The following is a 16,449-nucleotide window of genomic DNA, read 5'->3' as shown; positions in this document are numbered from 1 at the left end:
TGGTTCATTTATGCCCTTTGACCGTTAGGTAAATGCTGAATTAAAAATAATTACATAAAAAAAATATTTTACAAGATATTTTTATCTTTTTAAACTAATGCACCAGTAGTCCACTAATTTAGTAAAGTCTTCTTCTTCTTTTTTCAATTTTTACAATTTTTTTTTCATTTTTTAAAGCTTTTTTTGGTAAAAACAGAAAAAATTGTTTTTAACAAAAATATTTTCGTATTTGAAAAATATTGTTTTTCTCCATTTTTTTCAATTTTTTTTTTAAAATTTCAATTTTTAAAAAACAAAAATATTTTGTTAAAAAACGAAAATATTTTTTTCTGTGTTTACAATTTTTTTTTTCAGTTTTTACAAATTTGTTTTTCCAGTTTTTGCAAAAACAAAATGCTTTAAAAAACTGAAAAAGATGAAAAAAATATTTTTCAAAAACAAAAATATTTCGTTGAAAGTATTTTTTTCAGTTTTTAAAACAACGGAAATATTTTATTAAAAAAAATATTTTCTGTTTTTACAAAAAAATTTTCCTGTTTTTTAAAAAAAATTTAAAAAATGAAAACAAAATATTTTTTTTTGTAAAAATTTAAAAAAGAAGTAGAAGACTTTACTAAATTAGTGGACGACTGTGCATTAGTTTAAAAAAACAAAAATATTTTGCAACTTTTTTTTGAAGTAATTATTTTTAATTCACCCTTGACCTAACGGTCAAAGGGCATAAGTGAACCAAAAAGGTGGATGGAAGGTATTTTTAGCCCAATAGGTGAATGAAAGATATTTTTAAACCTTTTCCAATAGTTTAGAGACATTTTGAACCCTTTTCCGAAAAATAAAAGAGTACTATCATATAAAATGGAAGATAGAGAGTTGTAATATTCAACAGTAGAAACAGTCGAAATGCTAGCACTTCATTACTTAAGAAGTCCAAAACATATAGCCAGCTAAAAAACAAGATGACCAAATTAAACAAGAGCTGCGCGCCTAGCTAGTTTTTATGTCCAGAGAGACTCTCTCTTTACAGGGTCTTGCATTACATGACTAGTGCTAGAGGACGTAAAGCTGAGGTAAGATTGCAGATTATTATTGAAGTTATAATTAGTAGCGTTACTTGTTGAAAATGGTGATGATTTCTCGACATGAGGTTCCATTAGACACGTTGTTGGCAAGCTGGGAACAGGCTCTTGCTGCATTTGGATGCATAATATCTCTGCTTGAGCTACAGCCAGTTGCATTTGTAATTGGGATACTTGATTCTGTAACAAGGAGATTGCACCTACACATCCATAAACGGGATCTCTCACTCTTGCATTCGCTTCATATACCAAACTGCTTACTGCATCTGCTCTCTGTTGTACTGGAAGTTCCTGAATATAAATGTATACCAAGAAAAAAAGATACCTTACAAAATGTTGTATAACATGATGAAACCACCCCTCTACGTCGGTGGCAGAATCAGAATTTTCACTACTATATACAGGAGCCAAAATATAAAGAAGTAAACACACTACTATAGGTATATAAAAGCCATTTCAAGTTCATTTGCTTTAATGCATCGGGGAAGTCTGGATTCACACCATATAGAGCCGACTAAAGGGATAAGTGCTCGGAGTTTCTCCATTTGACATTTTTAGTCATTTCAAGTTTTATTTTACTTTTAAAAGAAACGTAGATTTAAATGATAGCACAACCCTACGTGAAAGTTACTTAATAAAGGGTTTAATTAATGTTGTTTTTTGGGTTGATGTATGACAGTATTACATAAGAAGGATGTATTAAGGGTGAGAGAAAGAAGGAGAAACCTGCAACATCTTGCTAACGTTGCTAGCACCAAACACCTTGTGAACAATGGCAAACTTGTGGGGATCATCAGGAGGAAAGTAAGGAGCAAAGATGCAGTCTTTGGCACAGCGACGCCTTAATAATTTGCAGGAAGCACAAGGAGAACTTCCTGATCCCATTTTGTGCCAAAGAGACAACTTGAACTAAGAGAAATTTCTCTTTAATGAGAAGTAATTAAGGAAGAGAGATGTAGTAGTGGTAGCTAGCTAGGACAAAGTGTAGTTTGGAAGAGAATGAGCTGGGAACCTATTTATAACGCTTTAGAATGGAGAGACAATAAAATATTGTGAACAATTCCAATTAAAAAAAAAGAGGTCCATGAAAGATTAATCATGATTATAAAGTTGGAAATCTTTACGGATTAATAAAGAAAACAAAAAATAATCATTTCGAGCTTCATTTTATTACTCTTTGAGTTAGTTTGTCCAGTAAATTAAATCATGATAAAGAATCAAGGACGAGAGGTTGACCACCGCCAAGATGCATTAAAGGTTGGCAACTAATGCAGTTTGATTAATTTCCACGTTATTGTTTGACCCGTGTATATTTGAGATCCATATACTTTGTAGCTAGGAGTATATACTAATATTGACACTAACTACTAGTAGTAATAAATAATGAAGGTTGCAAATGAAATATTTTTAAATATCAAGAAAAGACGTGTTTTTTTTAAGACGTGCTTTAAATCAAAGACTAGATAAGACAAGGGGCAATAAATTCATGGTAGAACAACTAGGGTTAGGGTTTAGCAAAATGGTGAGTAACGATGCAAAAGTCCTAACCCCGAGCAAGAGAAAGATGAGCTCGACGTGAATGTTTGTTGGCGGACATTCACATGAAAACATAAAATTTTAGTTAGATAATATGTCTTTCTAATAACCTGTTCAACCCTTGTACTACCACTTAATTAGGTGAAAATTGGATTCAAATTACCCAGATTACCCAAATGAAGCTAAACATTAAGTAGTACTCCATTTTTTTCTTTCTTTGGCCAATTCAAGCTACATACAATAACGGTGTAGAAGAATAATAACAGTATCACATTTATTGTAACATGTTATTTTATTTTTATTCTATTTTTCAAGTTAATTACCGGTCATGCTTATTAAACAGTTATCTCTTATTGCAGGTAACCTTACCTAATGAGAGGTCTAAAAAATTATGGTATACTACTAGTGCATAAAGAAAGCAGGAGCCACTCATGAAATTTCAGTTCTCTTTTTAGGAAAAAGAAGCTCGAGCTAGTAAGAGAAAATTACTACTCCCTCTCCCTCTGTCTCAAATTATTTATCGTGATTTCTAAAAATAATTGTCTCAAATTATTTCTCATTTTAGAAGTTCGAGACGAAATTAATTATTTTTTTCTCATTTTACCCTTAGCAGTAATTATTCTTGAAGATGGACATGGCACATAAATTGAATAAATATTCAATCAAGATAGATTATATTTTAAAACATAAATAAGGGTAAAATAGTCAAAAATCACTTCTAATTAATATTTTCTAAGAGCCGTGGAAAAAGATATATGAAAAATAATTTGAGACGGGGGAGTGTCTATTGAATTTCAAAATACTGCTCATTTTATATTGGCGCAAATCGAGTTGGGCAAACCTTAAATTTTTCCTCTCATTTTCCACATTTAGACCTTTTAAGGTTTAATTTGTGTCAATTGACTTGTCCACCGGCAGCCGAACAATATTTTGGTAGACATTAATTAAGGACTCTTATTAAAGGAAATTATTGTTTAAGACATTAATTAAGGACTCTTATTAAAGGAAATTATCGTTTAGTCTGTAAACCATGTGTTAAAGTTGTTTAATCTACAAAATACGACGTGCTTAACACAAATTCCAACTTCCAATTACCTCTATAGTAATGGCTGGAAAAGCCATCAATCACCCCTATGTACACATACGAAATATTATGTTCGAACATATTTAGCAGATCTCCTGAATTCAAATGCTATGAGCTAAAATCTTGTCTGACAAATTCTTTTTCAAGCTTAAAGAGAGAGAGGGAAGGGGGAGGGGGGGGGGGGGGGCTTAGTTGCATAGGGATCTTTACACAAATAGCCAGCTATATATTCATTATTTACTCTTTCTAGCTAGTATACATAAATTATTATACATTAATTATATACGGTTATGTACATATTTGTACATATATTATACACCGACTAGCTATTTTTAATTTAGTGGTTGGTGGGCAGCTATTTAGGTTAATTCTTCTACTTTTTTATCTACTTCCATTTAAAGGAGAAAAAAGTTTATGTTTGTAAGATGAAGCCCAAAAATAAACGGTCTTCTCAGATAGTACTCTTTTTTTGTCAAGAGCAAGAAAATTAATTTTGGCAGGTTACTTATTAATTTCGTCCAAGTGTCGTCTCTTTAACATCCAAGATTTGGAAAAGTTGGATATTAATTGGAGACGACCAAAATGAGAACAAAAGGATTGTAATTTAATAGGACATGAGTGGTAACTGGTAACATGCACAAAATTAAGTAATTTAAGCTGTTACACGTCTGATTCACCATTAAGTAGTTGGCATGAAAATGAAAAGATTCTTCTGTAGTTATGGCTTAGCACGACAACTAGAATTAAAAATCTCCACAGCAAATTGGAGCAAAATGTATCACGAGGTTTCTGAAATGATACTCCTAAACAAATGAGAATTGAAGAACCCTAAGTTCGATTCTCACTCTTCAGCATTTAATGCTTTCCACATGATTCCAAACTTCTTATCTTCTATTCCGAGGAAAACAGCTCTCTTTCCCAGCTACTAGAACACAATTGAATAATTATCATACCCATTTTTCTATGTTCACTAGTCTACTAACCAGGTCATTTTTTTTCTTTGAATTTAACTTTTATACAATGACAACGTAAAAATAATTTTATTACAACCAGATCACCTAAAATATGGTTGGGAGTTTTATACAAGAAGTCGACAGATTCACAATTTATAATTACTAGCCGGTATACATACATTATATACTTATCCATGGTTATATACATATTATATATGTATTATATGTCCGTCAACTATTTTTAGTTTAAGTGATTGAGTGGATGACTATTTAGGTTAATACTTCAATATGATTATATGTATCAATGCATAAAAAATAGGATCAATAACCTAGAAACGAAGTAGGTTAAATCCTTTAACCTTTAACATAAATTTTTTACACTAGCGTATATAAGTTAAATCATTTTTTACTTCCTACAACACGAACTTTTTCTATTTCAGTTTCCAATTTCAATTTTCAAATCAAGTAACCCTCTTAGGAAGAAGAGACGTGGTCGACAGGATGAGAACCTTGTAAATATTGTTTATGGGGTTATGGCATAATCACTTATTTTACTAATATTTTAAGGTGATGAATAAAGTAAGGGTGAAAAACAGACATCTTCAGTACCGTCTTAGAGAAAATAAAAAACATGCGAGCTTCAATGCATCCATTAATTGCACTTGGTGATATGGAAGATTCGATTATTGGGAAAATGGATGTTTTCTTCTTTCTTTTGTCTTTTTTCATGTTAAGACAACTAAATGGATGGAAATTCAAGGTAATCTAATCTTTGACAGCATAGCTACTTGCCTGCTTAGAGTTTTGGGGAGTTTGAAGAGACAACTTAGCGGAGATCCACTTGCTGCTGGAAAGCGCTCTTGGGTTCCCTAAGCTTCGGGTTCTATTCGACTGAGAATTTATCTTCTTTTTTTTTTTTTTTTTTCATTTTTTGGGTCAGTTTTGAAGGAACCTAGGAGCAAAGGTAAAGTTGCTTTCATGTGATCGGTAGGTCAAGGGTTGAATCGTGAAAATAGTAATTAATACTTGTACTAGGGTAGACAGTCTACATCACCCTTAGGGATGCGACCCTTCCCCGACCATGTGTGAATGCGAGATAATTTGTGTACCAGATTGCGCTTTTTTTATTTATTGCAAACAGAAATGTAAAGGAAAAAACCAAAGGAAAAAAAGTGGCAAACATCGGTGAGAATTAATTCCATGAAGACTATTGCCAAGCTATGTTGCTCGGACTCTCCGAAAATGGTACTGGGTACGTGTCGGATCCTCTAAAAATAGTGTATTTTTGAAGGATCTGATATGGGTGTGGCATCATTTTAGAGAGTCCGGGCAATATAGCTGCCAAGGCTCATTGTATAATGGTATCGTTAGAAGGTGGAGGTTTTTCATACAATAGTGAGATAATTCTTACTATCCCCCTTCCCCGTCTAATGAAAGTTAAGAAAAAATTTCCACGAAAATCTAATATTTCCTCTGCAATGTCAAGAAAGGGTGAGTTAGGGGCTAAGATCGGTCATAGCCCATAAGAGGATTCATTAAGAATCCATCATCAATTAGTTGTGAATGTTGCTATGCGTAATTTGATTTCAAGAAATTTTTATATGCCTGAGCCTTTTCTTACTAAGGCAACACGCTGGTTTTGACTCGTAGGCTTTATCTAATCCAATTTGCTTAATTATGAAAACTGACAGAAGACTCAACTGCATAGGCACGTGATTGCATGGAGAGGGGCCGAAGCTAATTAAATTTCTAGCTGCAAATGTACTCATTGTTTGTTGCTTAGAATTAACTACAGATTCCCTAAGAAACATATTTTATTTGAAGGCTTATCACCAGCATGCAAGGTTCACATTGCAGGACTCAGGTCAAGAAGAGACAAAGCAGGCAGTCTGACCTTGTCTTTTTTAACTATATTCTAAATTGCCATAAAGTGATACTGATCACAATTGTCCAGAGGGGACGTCTAATTATTTATTATATTGTAGGAGCAAATGTTGAAGAGGAGAATGAATAGATGAAACAAGAGGTTCTCGCGACAGCACAAAAGTTGGCTCTTTTCGTAGGCATACGGAAACGACCAAATTTCTTATAAGATTCAAATATATCGTAGTAACTGTATCGTGCTATATCAAAGTAATCATCTGTGGGAGAGATTGTACTAACCATATGGAAAGGGCAATTGATCTCTTTATCAAATTGGTGACCTCTAATATCGTAATACTTCTAAGAAGAATCATTCCTGCACTACCAAATTGTAATTAAGCGATGAAATTAATATGATATTTGGCTTAAGTGGGCAGGGGAAGGAAGGATATTGGCAGAATAACCTACCAAATATTTGGCACGTCTCCAGACGCTTCTTCGTTCTGTTCCAAATGTCGATGTTCATCCAATTGGCGCCTGTGACGCCTTTTGATTCCATTTCTAAATAGAGTGCTTCCTGAGCTTTTGGCTTCCACAGAAATGTAGGATTCTTGTGAGGTCTGCAGAATTGTTTTCTTCTTGAAGTATTCTGCTGCCTGCGCCTGAACTAATGTACCACTAGAAAGCTTTAGCAATAATGAACTGATAATTGTTAACTTCCCCTTCGCCGCCCCTTCTTGTTACATGCTCTGAAGGAACATTTGATGACATTCCACTAACTTACAGAATTCAATTCAATAATCCAATCCAATGATTCAACTATAACATGTCAAGGACATACAATGCAAGAGAAGTCAAAAACAAAGATAAAAGTCCTTAGTTTTTATTTTTCAGGCTGCTGCATCCTCTACCTATCCCTGATTTTTCCATATAATTAAGACATATCAACCTGCTCAAATTCTGCTATTCCCATCTTTCCTTGCAGTTTCTAGTTTCTTGATGATTCATAAAAAATAAGCTAATAGCTATATGTTAAAAGATACTAGTTTCTGGGAGAAAAGTACTTTCTAAAGCTAAAACTAAGGAAATACAGCAATCTTTCCTACTTCCTTTTTACCCTTGAGTAATTATGAGCAGATTCTAAAGTTTTCAAGTACATCCTTATTATCATTGTTAAATCTTTTTGCACTTGCTTTCATCAAATCCTCCAAAATAGATTCTGTGATAGGAAAAATATCGACGCCATTCTTGAGGATTACAAAAGTTAATAACCAAAATACTTGTATTTGCATACGACGTGAGTGATGCATACTGTGCAACATGCTCTGGTCCAATCTTCCTCAAGAGATCAGACTACTTTCACAGGAACTGAACATATAGTAGTTATTTTTTCTTGGAATCACAAATAAGGCTACTCAAAATGAGTCAATTCAAACAACACAACTGAAAAGCCATGTGAAACTTATCATCCCATAGTCAGCCTTGTACATGTATGCTCTGCTCTAGTAAATAATGGACCTTTCATGAAAGTGTTATCTGGTTACACAATTTGGTTCTAGAAATTGTGAGTGCTCTAGATAACGTGAAATATTTTTAGACAAGGTAGCCATAACATTATCTAATATGCTATTTGTAGAAGATAGTGCCAGTACACACGGTACTTAGTTAGTTGGGTCACTTAACTATAGTTAGTTGTTAACTTAACCATGGTTAGTCAATTGTATATAAATATTTGTATTACACATTGTAAATGTAAGAGAAAAAAATCATTTTCTTCTGCAACTCTATTACAGTTTGATCTCCCATGCTTCTATTCTCTCTTCTGTTCTCTCGATCAATCTCACACGCACACATTGAATTAGCGTTCATTACAGAATTCAACATGGTATCAGAGCTTCTAATTGAGAGAATTTAGGGATTTTCTTCGGCAATTCAGAAAGGAAATCGAGAAATTCTTCATTTTCGAAGTTCAATTGAAAACCTAATTTTGCAATTATGGTGAATTCTACTGCTGAATCTAGCTCCAACATAATTGATCACAATCATCCGCTGTATCTACAGCCATCAGATTCGCCGGGAGTGGTACAAACCGGAATATTGCTCATCGAAATGGAAAATTACAGCATTTGGAGTCGAGCGATGTTGCTGGCGCTGGAATGCAAAAATAAGCTCGGATTTATCGACGACACTGTTCGTCGAGATACTATTGGCAAGGATCTGGAGAAACAATGGGATCGTTGCAATGCTTTGGTGAAATCGTGGATTACGAGCAATGTAAGCAAGGAGCTTCTTAGCGGTATACTCTTTCGTCCTGATGCTTATTCTGTTTGGAATGATTTAAAGGAGAAATTTGATAGGGTTAATCTTACTAGAATTTATCATCTTCATAAGGAGGTTGCTACATTGACTCAAGGTGTTTCACCGGTCTCTGTTTATTACTCAAAATTGAAAGATCTTTGGGATGAAACTGATTCTATCATGCCTGTGCCTTCCTGCTGTGATAAGTCCAAGGACTTTGTTACTCATCTGACAAATCAAAGGTTATTGCAATTTCTAATGGGCCTAAACGATGGTTATAGTCAAGCTCGCAGTCAAATTCTAATGATGTCTTCAACACCATCTGTAAATCAAGCATTTGCTTTAATTGCTTAGGATGAAAGTCAAAAATTAGTATATGGTGGTGGTTATGGGTTAGGTGAACACATTGATCCCACTACACTCTTTACTACTAACATGAGAGGAACTCAGAAACCTAGAAGAAATTTTCCTATGTTTTGTGATTTTTGCAACATGAAAGGGCATAACAGGGAGAATTGCTACAAGCTCATGCACTGTGAGTTTTGTAAAATGAAAGGTCACCTCAAGGAGAACTGTTATAAGATAATAGGTTATCCGGCTGATTTCAAAGGGAAGAAGAAAGCAAATGCAGTCATAAGAGGTAATCATGTAGCTGATCTTGTTCTCAATCAACAACAGCAGAATATTGCACAGGGTCATCATGTAGTTAATACTGAACAACAACAAGGAAATGGACAAGTCTTAGCTCCATTCTTCACTACAGAAGAGTACAATCAAATATTAACACTATTGAACAAGTCTCAAGTATCTGAGGCTAGTGCAAACATGGCAGGTAAAAACTTATCTGATAATTTGAATGTACTAAGATAGATAGTAGATACAGGGGCAACAAATCACATGATTAATGATGAATCTGCACTGAAAAATGGTGTGTCAGTAGGAAATTCTGGGAAGGTTCAGCTACCTAATCTTGAGGGGATTGTCACTTAGCAGGAGGTGACTTGATTGAGGATGTGCTTTGTGTACCAGATTTTAAGTTTAATCTTCTCTCTGTGTCCAAACTAACAAAGGCTTTGAACTGTTGTGCCATGTTTTTTCCCACTGGGAGGGTGAAGGAGACTGGTAAGGAAGAAGATGGCTTATATGTCCTAAGCTCAAGGAAAATGAAACAGTTTGCTGGAGAAGCAAAAGCAATGGCAGTTTCTGGAGAGTTGAATGCAGGTATTTGGCACAAGAGGTTAGGGCATGTGCCTATGGCAGTAATCAGGAAGATTAATGTTTTTAGAAATAATTCTAGTTTTACAATAAGTCACTGTGACATTTGTCCTTTAGCTATACAAACAAGAGTTCCTTTTCCAGTTAGTAGTACTAAGACAAATGATTCTTTTCATCTGGTTCATATGGATGTTTGGGGGCCATACAAGGTACCTACTTATAATGGAATGAGATATTTTCTAACATTGGTTGATGATTTTTCTAGATGGACTTGGATTTTCATGTTGCAACTTATGTCTGATGTAATTACTATACTGAAAGACTTTATAGTGATGGTGTTGAATCAGTTTAACAAGAGGATAAAGATCTTTAGATCAGATAATGGCTCAGAATTCATTAACAGACATTGCAGCACATTGTTCAAATAGTATGGTATTCTGCATCAGAGTTCTTGCCCATATACCCCACAACAAAATGGGGTGGTAGAAAGGAGGCATAGACATATCCTAGAAACTGCTCGGGCTATCAGATTTCAAGGACATCTACCTCTTAGATTCTGGGGAGACTGTGTAGAATCAACAGTCTATGCGATCAATAGAGTTCCATCATCAGTGCTGGGAAACAAATTTCCTTTTGAGCTGCTATACAACAAACCACCTAATTTGTCACATATGAGGGTCATTGGCAGTCTATGTTATGCTACTAACTTGGTTAGAAGAGACAAGTTTGAATCTAGAGCAATCAAGTCAGTGTTGCTAGGTTATGCTTCTACTTAGAAAGGTTATAAACTGTATGACATGGACAACAAGTCTATTTTTGTTAGCAGAGATGTGGTTTTCAATGAAGGAGTCTTTCCTTTCCAACAACACATGGCTACTAAACAACCAGTTGTTTTTCAGCCCTCTTCTAGGTTTCCTTCTTATGAAGAATTGAGACAACATGCTTCAGTTGAGCCTCTAATTCCTACAGTATCAGCACCAGCTTCTCCTACTGCATCAGAAGTTCCTGCTACATCAGAAATCCTTACTGCTCCTACATTGTCTGCATCAAATTCTCCTCCTGTTCCAGAAATCCCTATTGTATCAAAGGTGCATTCTTCCTCTCAACCTCCAGTACTTCCTTCAGAACCATAAAGAAAATCAGGCAGAGTTAGTAAGGCTCCCATTTGGCTTCAAGATTATGTCCAACCAGATAAAGGAAAAAAGACTGCCAACACTTGTCTGTACCCTATCTCTTCTGTATTGAATTACAAAGCTCTTGCACCTAATTATCAAAGCCTTGTTGCTAAGCTATCTACTGAAGTGGAACCAAGAACCTATTCTGAAGCTGCTAAGGACCCAAGATGGGTTGATGCTATGAAAGCAGAGATTCAAGCATTGGAGGATAATCATACTTGGTCCATCATGCCTCTTCCTCATGGGAAGAAAGCCATTGGTTGCAAATGGGTGTACAAGATAAAGTATAAAGCTTCAGGTGATATTGAAAGGTTTAAAGCACGACTGGTTGTAAAAGGTTACGGTCAAAAGGAGGGAATTGACTCTCAGGAGACTTTTTCTTTTGTAGTGAAAATGGTAACAGTAAGGGCAGTTATGTCTCTAGCAGCAGCTCACAACTGGCAAATTTATCAGATGGACGTGTTTAATGCATTCCTGCAAGGTGATTTAACTGAGAAGGTTTATATGCAATTACCTCCTGGCTTCACACAGTCACCTGGAGATCACCATGTTTGTAGGCTGCTTAAGTCTCTCTATGGACTTAAGCAAGCCTCTCGTCAGTGGAACATCAAGTTAACTACTGCTTTGGTGTCTTCTGGTTTTATTCAGAGTCATCTAGATTACTCTTTACTCACTAAGAAGGTGCTGGACAAAATGGTTGTAGTTTTGATCTATGTAGATGATCTCTTGATCACAGGCAATGATTCTGATCTCATTCAGGAAACTAAGGACATTCTACAGCATAGTTTCAAAATTAAAGATCTTGGTGAGTTTAGATACTTCCTTGGGTTGGAATTTGCTAGAAGTAAGGAGGGCATATTGATGCATCAACGAAAGTATGCTCTAGAACTCCTCTCTGATTTGGGGTTAACTGGATCTAAGCCTTTAGCTACTCCATTGGAGCCTAATCTTAAGCTTACCTCAGTTGTTTTTGATCAACATATTGGAGAAAATGATGATCAATTGCTTGCTGACCCCAGTGTATATCAACGACTGATTGGTCGACTACTCTATTTGACCATCAGTCGTCCTGATATTTCTTTTGCAGTACAAACTCTTAGCCAATTTATGCATGCTCCCAAAGTGTCTCACATGGAAGCTGCTAGCCGTGTGGTCAGATACATCAAGTCTGCTCCTGGCTTGGGTATTCTCTTTTCTGCTTCTAGTGCTGCCCAGCTGCATGCATTTTGTGATGCAGACTGGGCTTCCTGCCTCAACACTAGACGATCTATCACAGGATACCTTATCATGTATGGTGATTCTCTCATCTCCTGGAAGTCAAAGAAGCAGTCTACCATTTCAAGGAGCTCTGCTGAAGCAGAGTACAGGAGTATGGCATCAACGGTCGCTGAGATCACTTGGCTTATTCAAAGAGCTCAATGTTCAGCTTCATCTACCTGTGCCTCTTCACTGTGATAGCAAATCTGCTATCCAGATTGCTGCCAATCCTGTTTTTCATGAACGGACAAAGCACATTGACATCGACTGTCACTTCATTCGCGAGAAGATCCAGCAAGGTTTGGTCAAGACTATGTACCTTGCCTCGACTGAACAGCCTGCTGATGTTCTTACTAAGGGTCTTTCTCGTCTGCAGCATCATCACTTGCTTTCCAAGCTAGGAATGAAGAACATCTTCATTTCCCCTAGCTTGAGGGGGTGTAGAAGATAGTGCCAGTGCACACGGTACTTAACTATAGTTAGTTGTTAACTTAACCATGGTTAGTCAATTGTATATAAATACTTGTATTACACATTGTAAATGTAAGAGAAAAAAATCATTTTCTTCTGCAACTCTATTACAGTTCTATCTCCCCTGCTTCTATTCTCTCTTTTGTTCTCTCGATCAATCTCACACACACACATTGAATTAGCGTTCATTACAGAATTCAACACTATTAACAACAACAACAACAACCCAGTATAATCCCACGTGTGAGGTCTGGGGTAATCTGCTATTAAGTAAACAGGAAATGATGATAATAGAAGCAAATCATAGAGCATAGTATACCAAAGTAGAGTACGACTGACGTTAACTATGAAGGTCAAGACATGATTGATCTTAACGAAATGTTATTACTTGAAAATACCTGATCTTGAAGAAGCCGAGATCACAGCAATATCTTTAAGCTTCTTAATTTTTTCAATTACAAAGTCATCTTTTCCAGGGTCAATCACGATGTTCATCTCAAAGCATAAAAGTGCCTTTTCACATGCCTGCAAAAGTACAATTTACAGGCGGATATTGAGATAGGCTCGCTATAAGCTGTAGGTTATTATAAAATCTCTAGATTTTGATGCCATAAGATACAAGGTACGTAAAGGTAACGCACAAAATAGCTAGCATCGAGTGAAATACATAGTTTATTTTTGTCAGCAAGATGTTAAACATGCAATAGTTAAGTAGCTTTACTGATCTAATTCCTACCATCACAAATTGTCCATACTATTCTAGAAACAGGAGAACTCATAGCTGAGGAGAAGGGGCCAATTATAAGGAGATGTTTTCAGAAGTGAAGTGTAATTCCTAGTTATGTAGCCTACGTAAAGAGATGTCCTCCAACAAGAGGCATAGAGGTAACCAAAGTTTTGGGATTTTCGCTGAATGTCAGATCAAATAAATTTAGTTATTCCAGCCCAGCTAGAACCTATTAAAAAGTTCACTTCTGGCTGATTTACAAACATATCCATAAGGGAAAACCATGATGACACAATGAGAACCTTCAAGCTGTGATTTTGGAACTAATCCTTTACATGCACATAAATGAAGAACTAGGAACAGTACGAGCAGTACTTTAGTTTAGAATAACTCCGACCTTAACATGCCAGTAGCGTACAATGAATTGTAAAGCAGAGATCAAAATCAGACGAAGTGAGCTTAAATTTGCTGCGAACTGCACATACTAGAAGTTTTATTCTGTGCCCTTTTCCACATGTAATATGCTTACAAGTACAAAATTTTGACAGAAATTTACCTTCTTTGCGATGGAACAAAAGCCATTTTCCAGTGAATGCTCAGCAAAAGTGAGCCACTCACTATATGAAACAAGAAGTCCTTGATCACTGGTGGCTTTTTGCTCTCTCATAAGCAATGCCTCATATCTCAAGGCCAAGCAACTCTGTGAATATCCAAATAGTCAAGAGTCACGTACTTGGAACAAAAAATAAGATATTAGTAATTCTTAACATAAAAAGATAAAAAAGAAAAATGGTACAACAGAAGAAATTAAAACCATTGTCAGTTGTAACTTGTAAAAAGTTTCACAGCATAGGATATGCATACCACTTTGGATGTCGAATAACATTTAAGACACTGTCACATCTGATAAGTTATGTAAGCATATCTAGCAAGTTCCAAACAGATGAACTTTGAACCACGGTGCCATGTTTCTAATAGCAAATAAACTTTCACGACTATGTACAATGACATTCAGTTGAAGACCACGTACACTAAACTCTTAAATCTCACAGTCAGCCAAATTGTGATCCATAAATATGGCTACGAGTCATCAAATTGATCTCCTCTCCTTTGCTTCAAAGAATTTCAGCTTAAGCCGTCAGGTATATAGTGGCGCTTAGAATTATTCCTTCATTACACTTATTGGAGAGTCAGATGGTTCATGTTCCTAATATCGCTTCTACTAAGTAATTCATTTTCTCTATTTTTCCCCTAAACAGTTTGCATATATATACAAAAGGAAGGATATATTTCCTTTACCGGTACAACCTAATACCAGTTTCTCCAGCCAGCAACTAATCATTGTTCACATCTTTTGCTAGTCACCTTACCTTCTGCAACCACCACCAAAAGCACCACCACTTCTACAGCTGTATAAGTTATCCGTAGTCTACTAAGCAATACATATTAAAGTGCATTCGAACACTAAAATTCGCTAAGAAAGCAACTTTCGAAGCAAAAAATCTCCATGACATATATAGTTCAAAGAGAATACAATTACCGAACACAAACACCAACAAAATTTCAGTAAGTCTTCTACTTATCACGAAATTTCAGCAAAGTACATGGTTTAACGCATCAGACCCTCTTTCACTATATGCATTTGTAGTGTCATCAACATCATCCTGCAAAAACAACTCCTATCTCCAAATAACTTTTTCTGCTAATAACTACTAATAATTTGCCAAATCAAAATAAAAAAGTACAAAAATTATGTATCAATTTAAACTCGATAAAGCCAAAGCTTCATACCTCAGTATCTCCAATTAGAGCAAAAACGCGTACTAGAAAATCGACGATCAGAAGCTTATGCTCCGTAGATTTTCCAGCGATTTCCTGAATAATGCAGAGAGATTCCTTTCTCATGAACTGTTTCAAAGCACGCGCCACCCCGTCCAAGGATTTGAAGTCGTTCGAAGCTAAAAAGGATTCGAGAACTCGAATATTTGCTTCATTGAATCTGCACAAAAGACATGCATAGATCAAGCGCATTTTACTGAATCAGAATGAAAATTATAGATAAATCGGAAATAGAGACAGAGAAAATGAGCATGGAACAAACCTCCGGCTTTCGATTTGGGATAGGAATAGGGAGATCTGCTGCGAAACTGCAATTGACATCTTCACGAGAAGGAAATGAGGAGCTGAAGATTTGAAACTGCGCTTATTTAAAGGCTTTTGGAATTTAATTTTTCGTGCTCTCGGCTAAATTTCAAATAGCTCCTCCTAAAAATTTTTGTTATTAAAATCTTTTTTGTACTTGAAATATGTAAAAAAAATAAAAATGTAGAACTTAAAAATTATTTCGTAAGATTTACCTAATATAAATCATTTTTTTTATGTGTCGAACAAATTTCACAGTGACTGTGTAACTTTAAAAGAATTAAAACTGTAACGAATATATTGAACTTTCACCGCCTCTTGATTTCACTATATAAAAGGGATTAACACAATTAAGCACCAAATTTCTCTGATCAGTGATTGCAAAAGGTTGTTGGTCCAACTTGGATTTTAAAGGTGTACTACATTCTGAATTTAAATTTAAACCAAATTGCTCTTTTTTGTTATTTATTAGCATTATAATTTTAAATATACAAAAATAACTGAGTTTACGGTCCAAACACCCACCTGATTTACTTGGCTTGCATCAAACTGATTATCCACTTCCACCAAAGTAGTAGAAGAGCTTGCAATATCTCTTTGGATTGTTCTGTACCAAATAATTCTAATTATTTGTAAGTTCCAACAACGAAAC

At 35.4% G+C, this 16,449-nt stretch overlaps 1 protein-coding gene across 5 annotated transcripts; it reads right to left on the bottom strand.

Moving 5' to 3' along the window:
* Positions 1-1,195: 1,195 nt before the first annotated feature.
* Positions 1,196-16,088, bottom strand: LOC107814565 (protein DOUBLE-STRAND BREAK FORMATION). 5 transcript variants are annotated; one of them, XM_075219064.1, is made up of 8 exons: positions 15,757-16,088; positions 15,447-15,654; positions 15,260-15,319; positions 14,212-14,355; positions 13,327-13,453; positions 6,981-7,179; positions 6,813-6,893; positions 1,196-1,367 (listed from the first exon to the last, which is right to left on the bottom strand). In XM_075219064.1, exons 1-8 carry the CDS (start codon positions 15,813-15,815, stop codon positions 1,334-1,336), a joined length of 912 nt encoding a protein of 303 aa, XP_075075165.1. In that variant the 5' UTR covers positions 15,816-16,088; the 3' UTR covers positions 1,196-1,333. The 5 variants fall into 5 exon arrangements, 4 of the variants coding, with proteins under 4 accessions (XP_075075165.1, XP_075075164.1, XP_075075166.1 ...); XR_012693895.1 differs by having other exon boundaries at positions 1,236-1,367; positions 6,813-6,888; positions 15,757-16,081; XM_075219063.1 differs by lacking the exon at positions 1,196-1,367 and having other exon boundaries at positions 6,504-6,893.
* Between the last annotated feature and the right edge of the window lie 361 nt (positions 16,089-16,449).

The sequence above is a fragment of the Nicotiana tabacum genome, chromosome 8 (genome assembly GCF_000715075.1).
Source record: "Nicotiana tabacum cultivar K326 chromosome 8, ASM71507v2, whole genome shotgun sequence".
NCBI classification, from domain to species: Eukaryota; Viridiplantae; Streptophyta; class Magnoliopsida; order Solanales; family Solanaceae; genus Nicotiana; species Nicotiana tabacum.
Note: the sequence above shows the minus strand (reverse complement) of the source record. Positions and strands in the feature narration are given on the sequence as shown.

What these genes read in the sequence shown, in the direction of transcription:
- LOC107814565 (XM_075219063.1), bottom strand. Translation starts at nt 15,815, where the DNA reads ATGTCAATTGCAGTTTCGCAGCAGATCTCCCTATTCCTATCCCAAATC. An exon ending in TCCCAAATCGAAAGCCGGAG is followed by an intron (nt 15,655 to 15,756) that starts GTTTGTTCCATG and finishes TCTTTTGTGCAG; the next exon opens with ATTCAATGAAGCAAATATTC. An exon ending in TTTGTTCCATCGCAAAGAAG is followed by an intron (nt 13,454 to 14,211) that starts GTAAATTTCTGT and finishes GTACTTTTGCAG; the next exon opens with GCATGTGAAAAGGCACTTTT.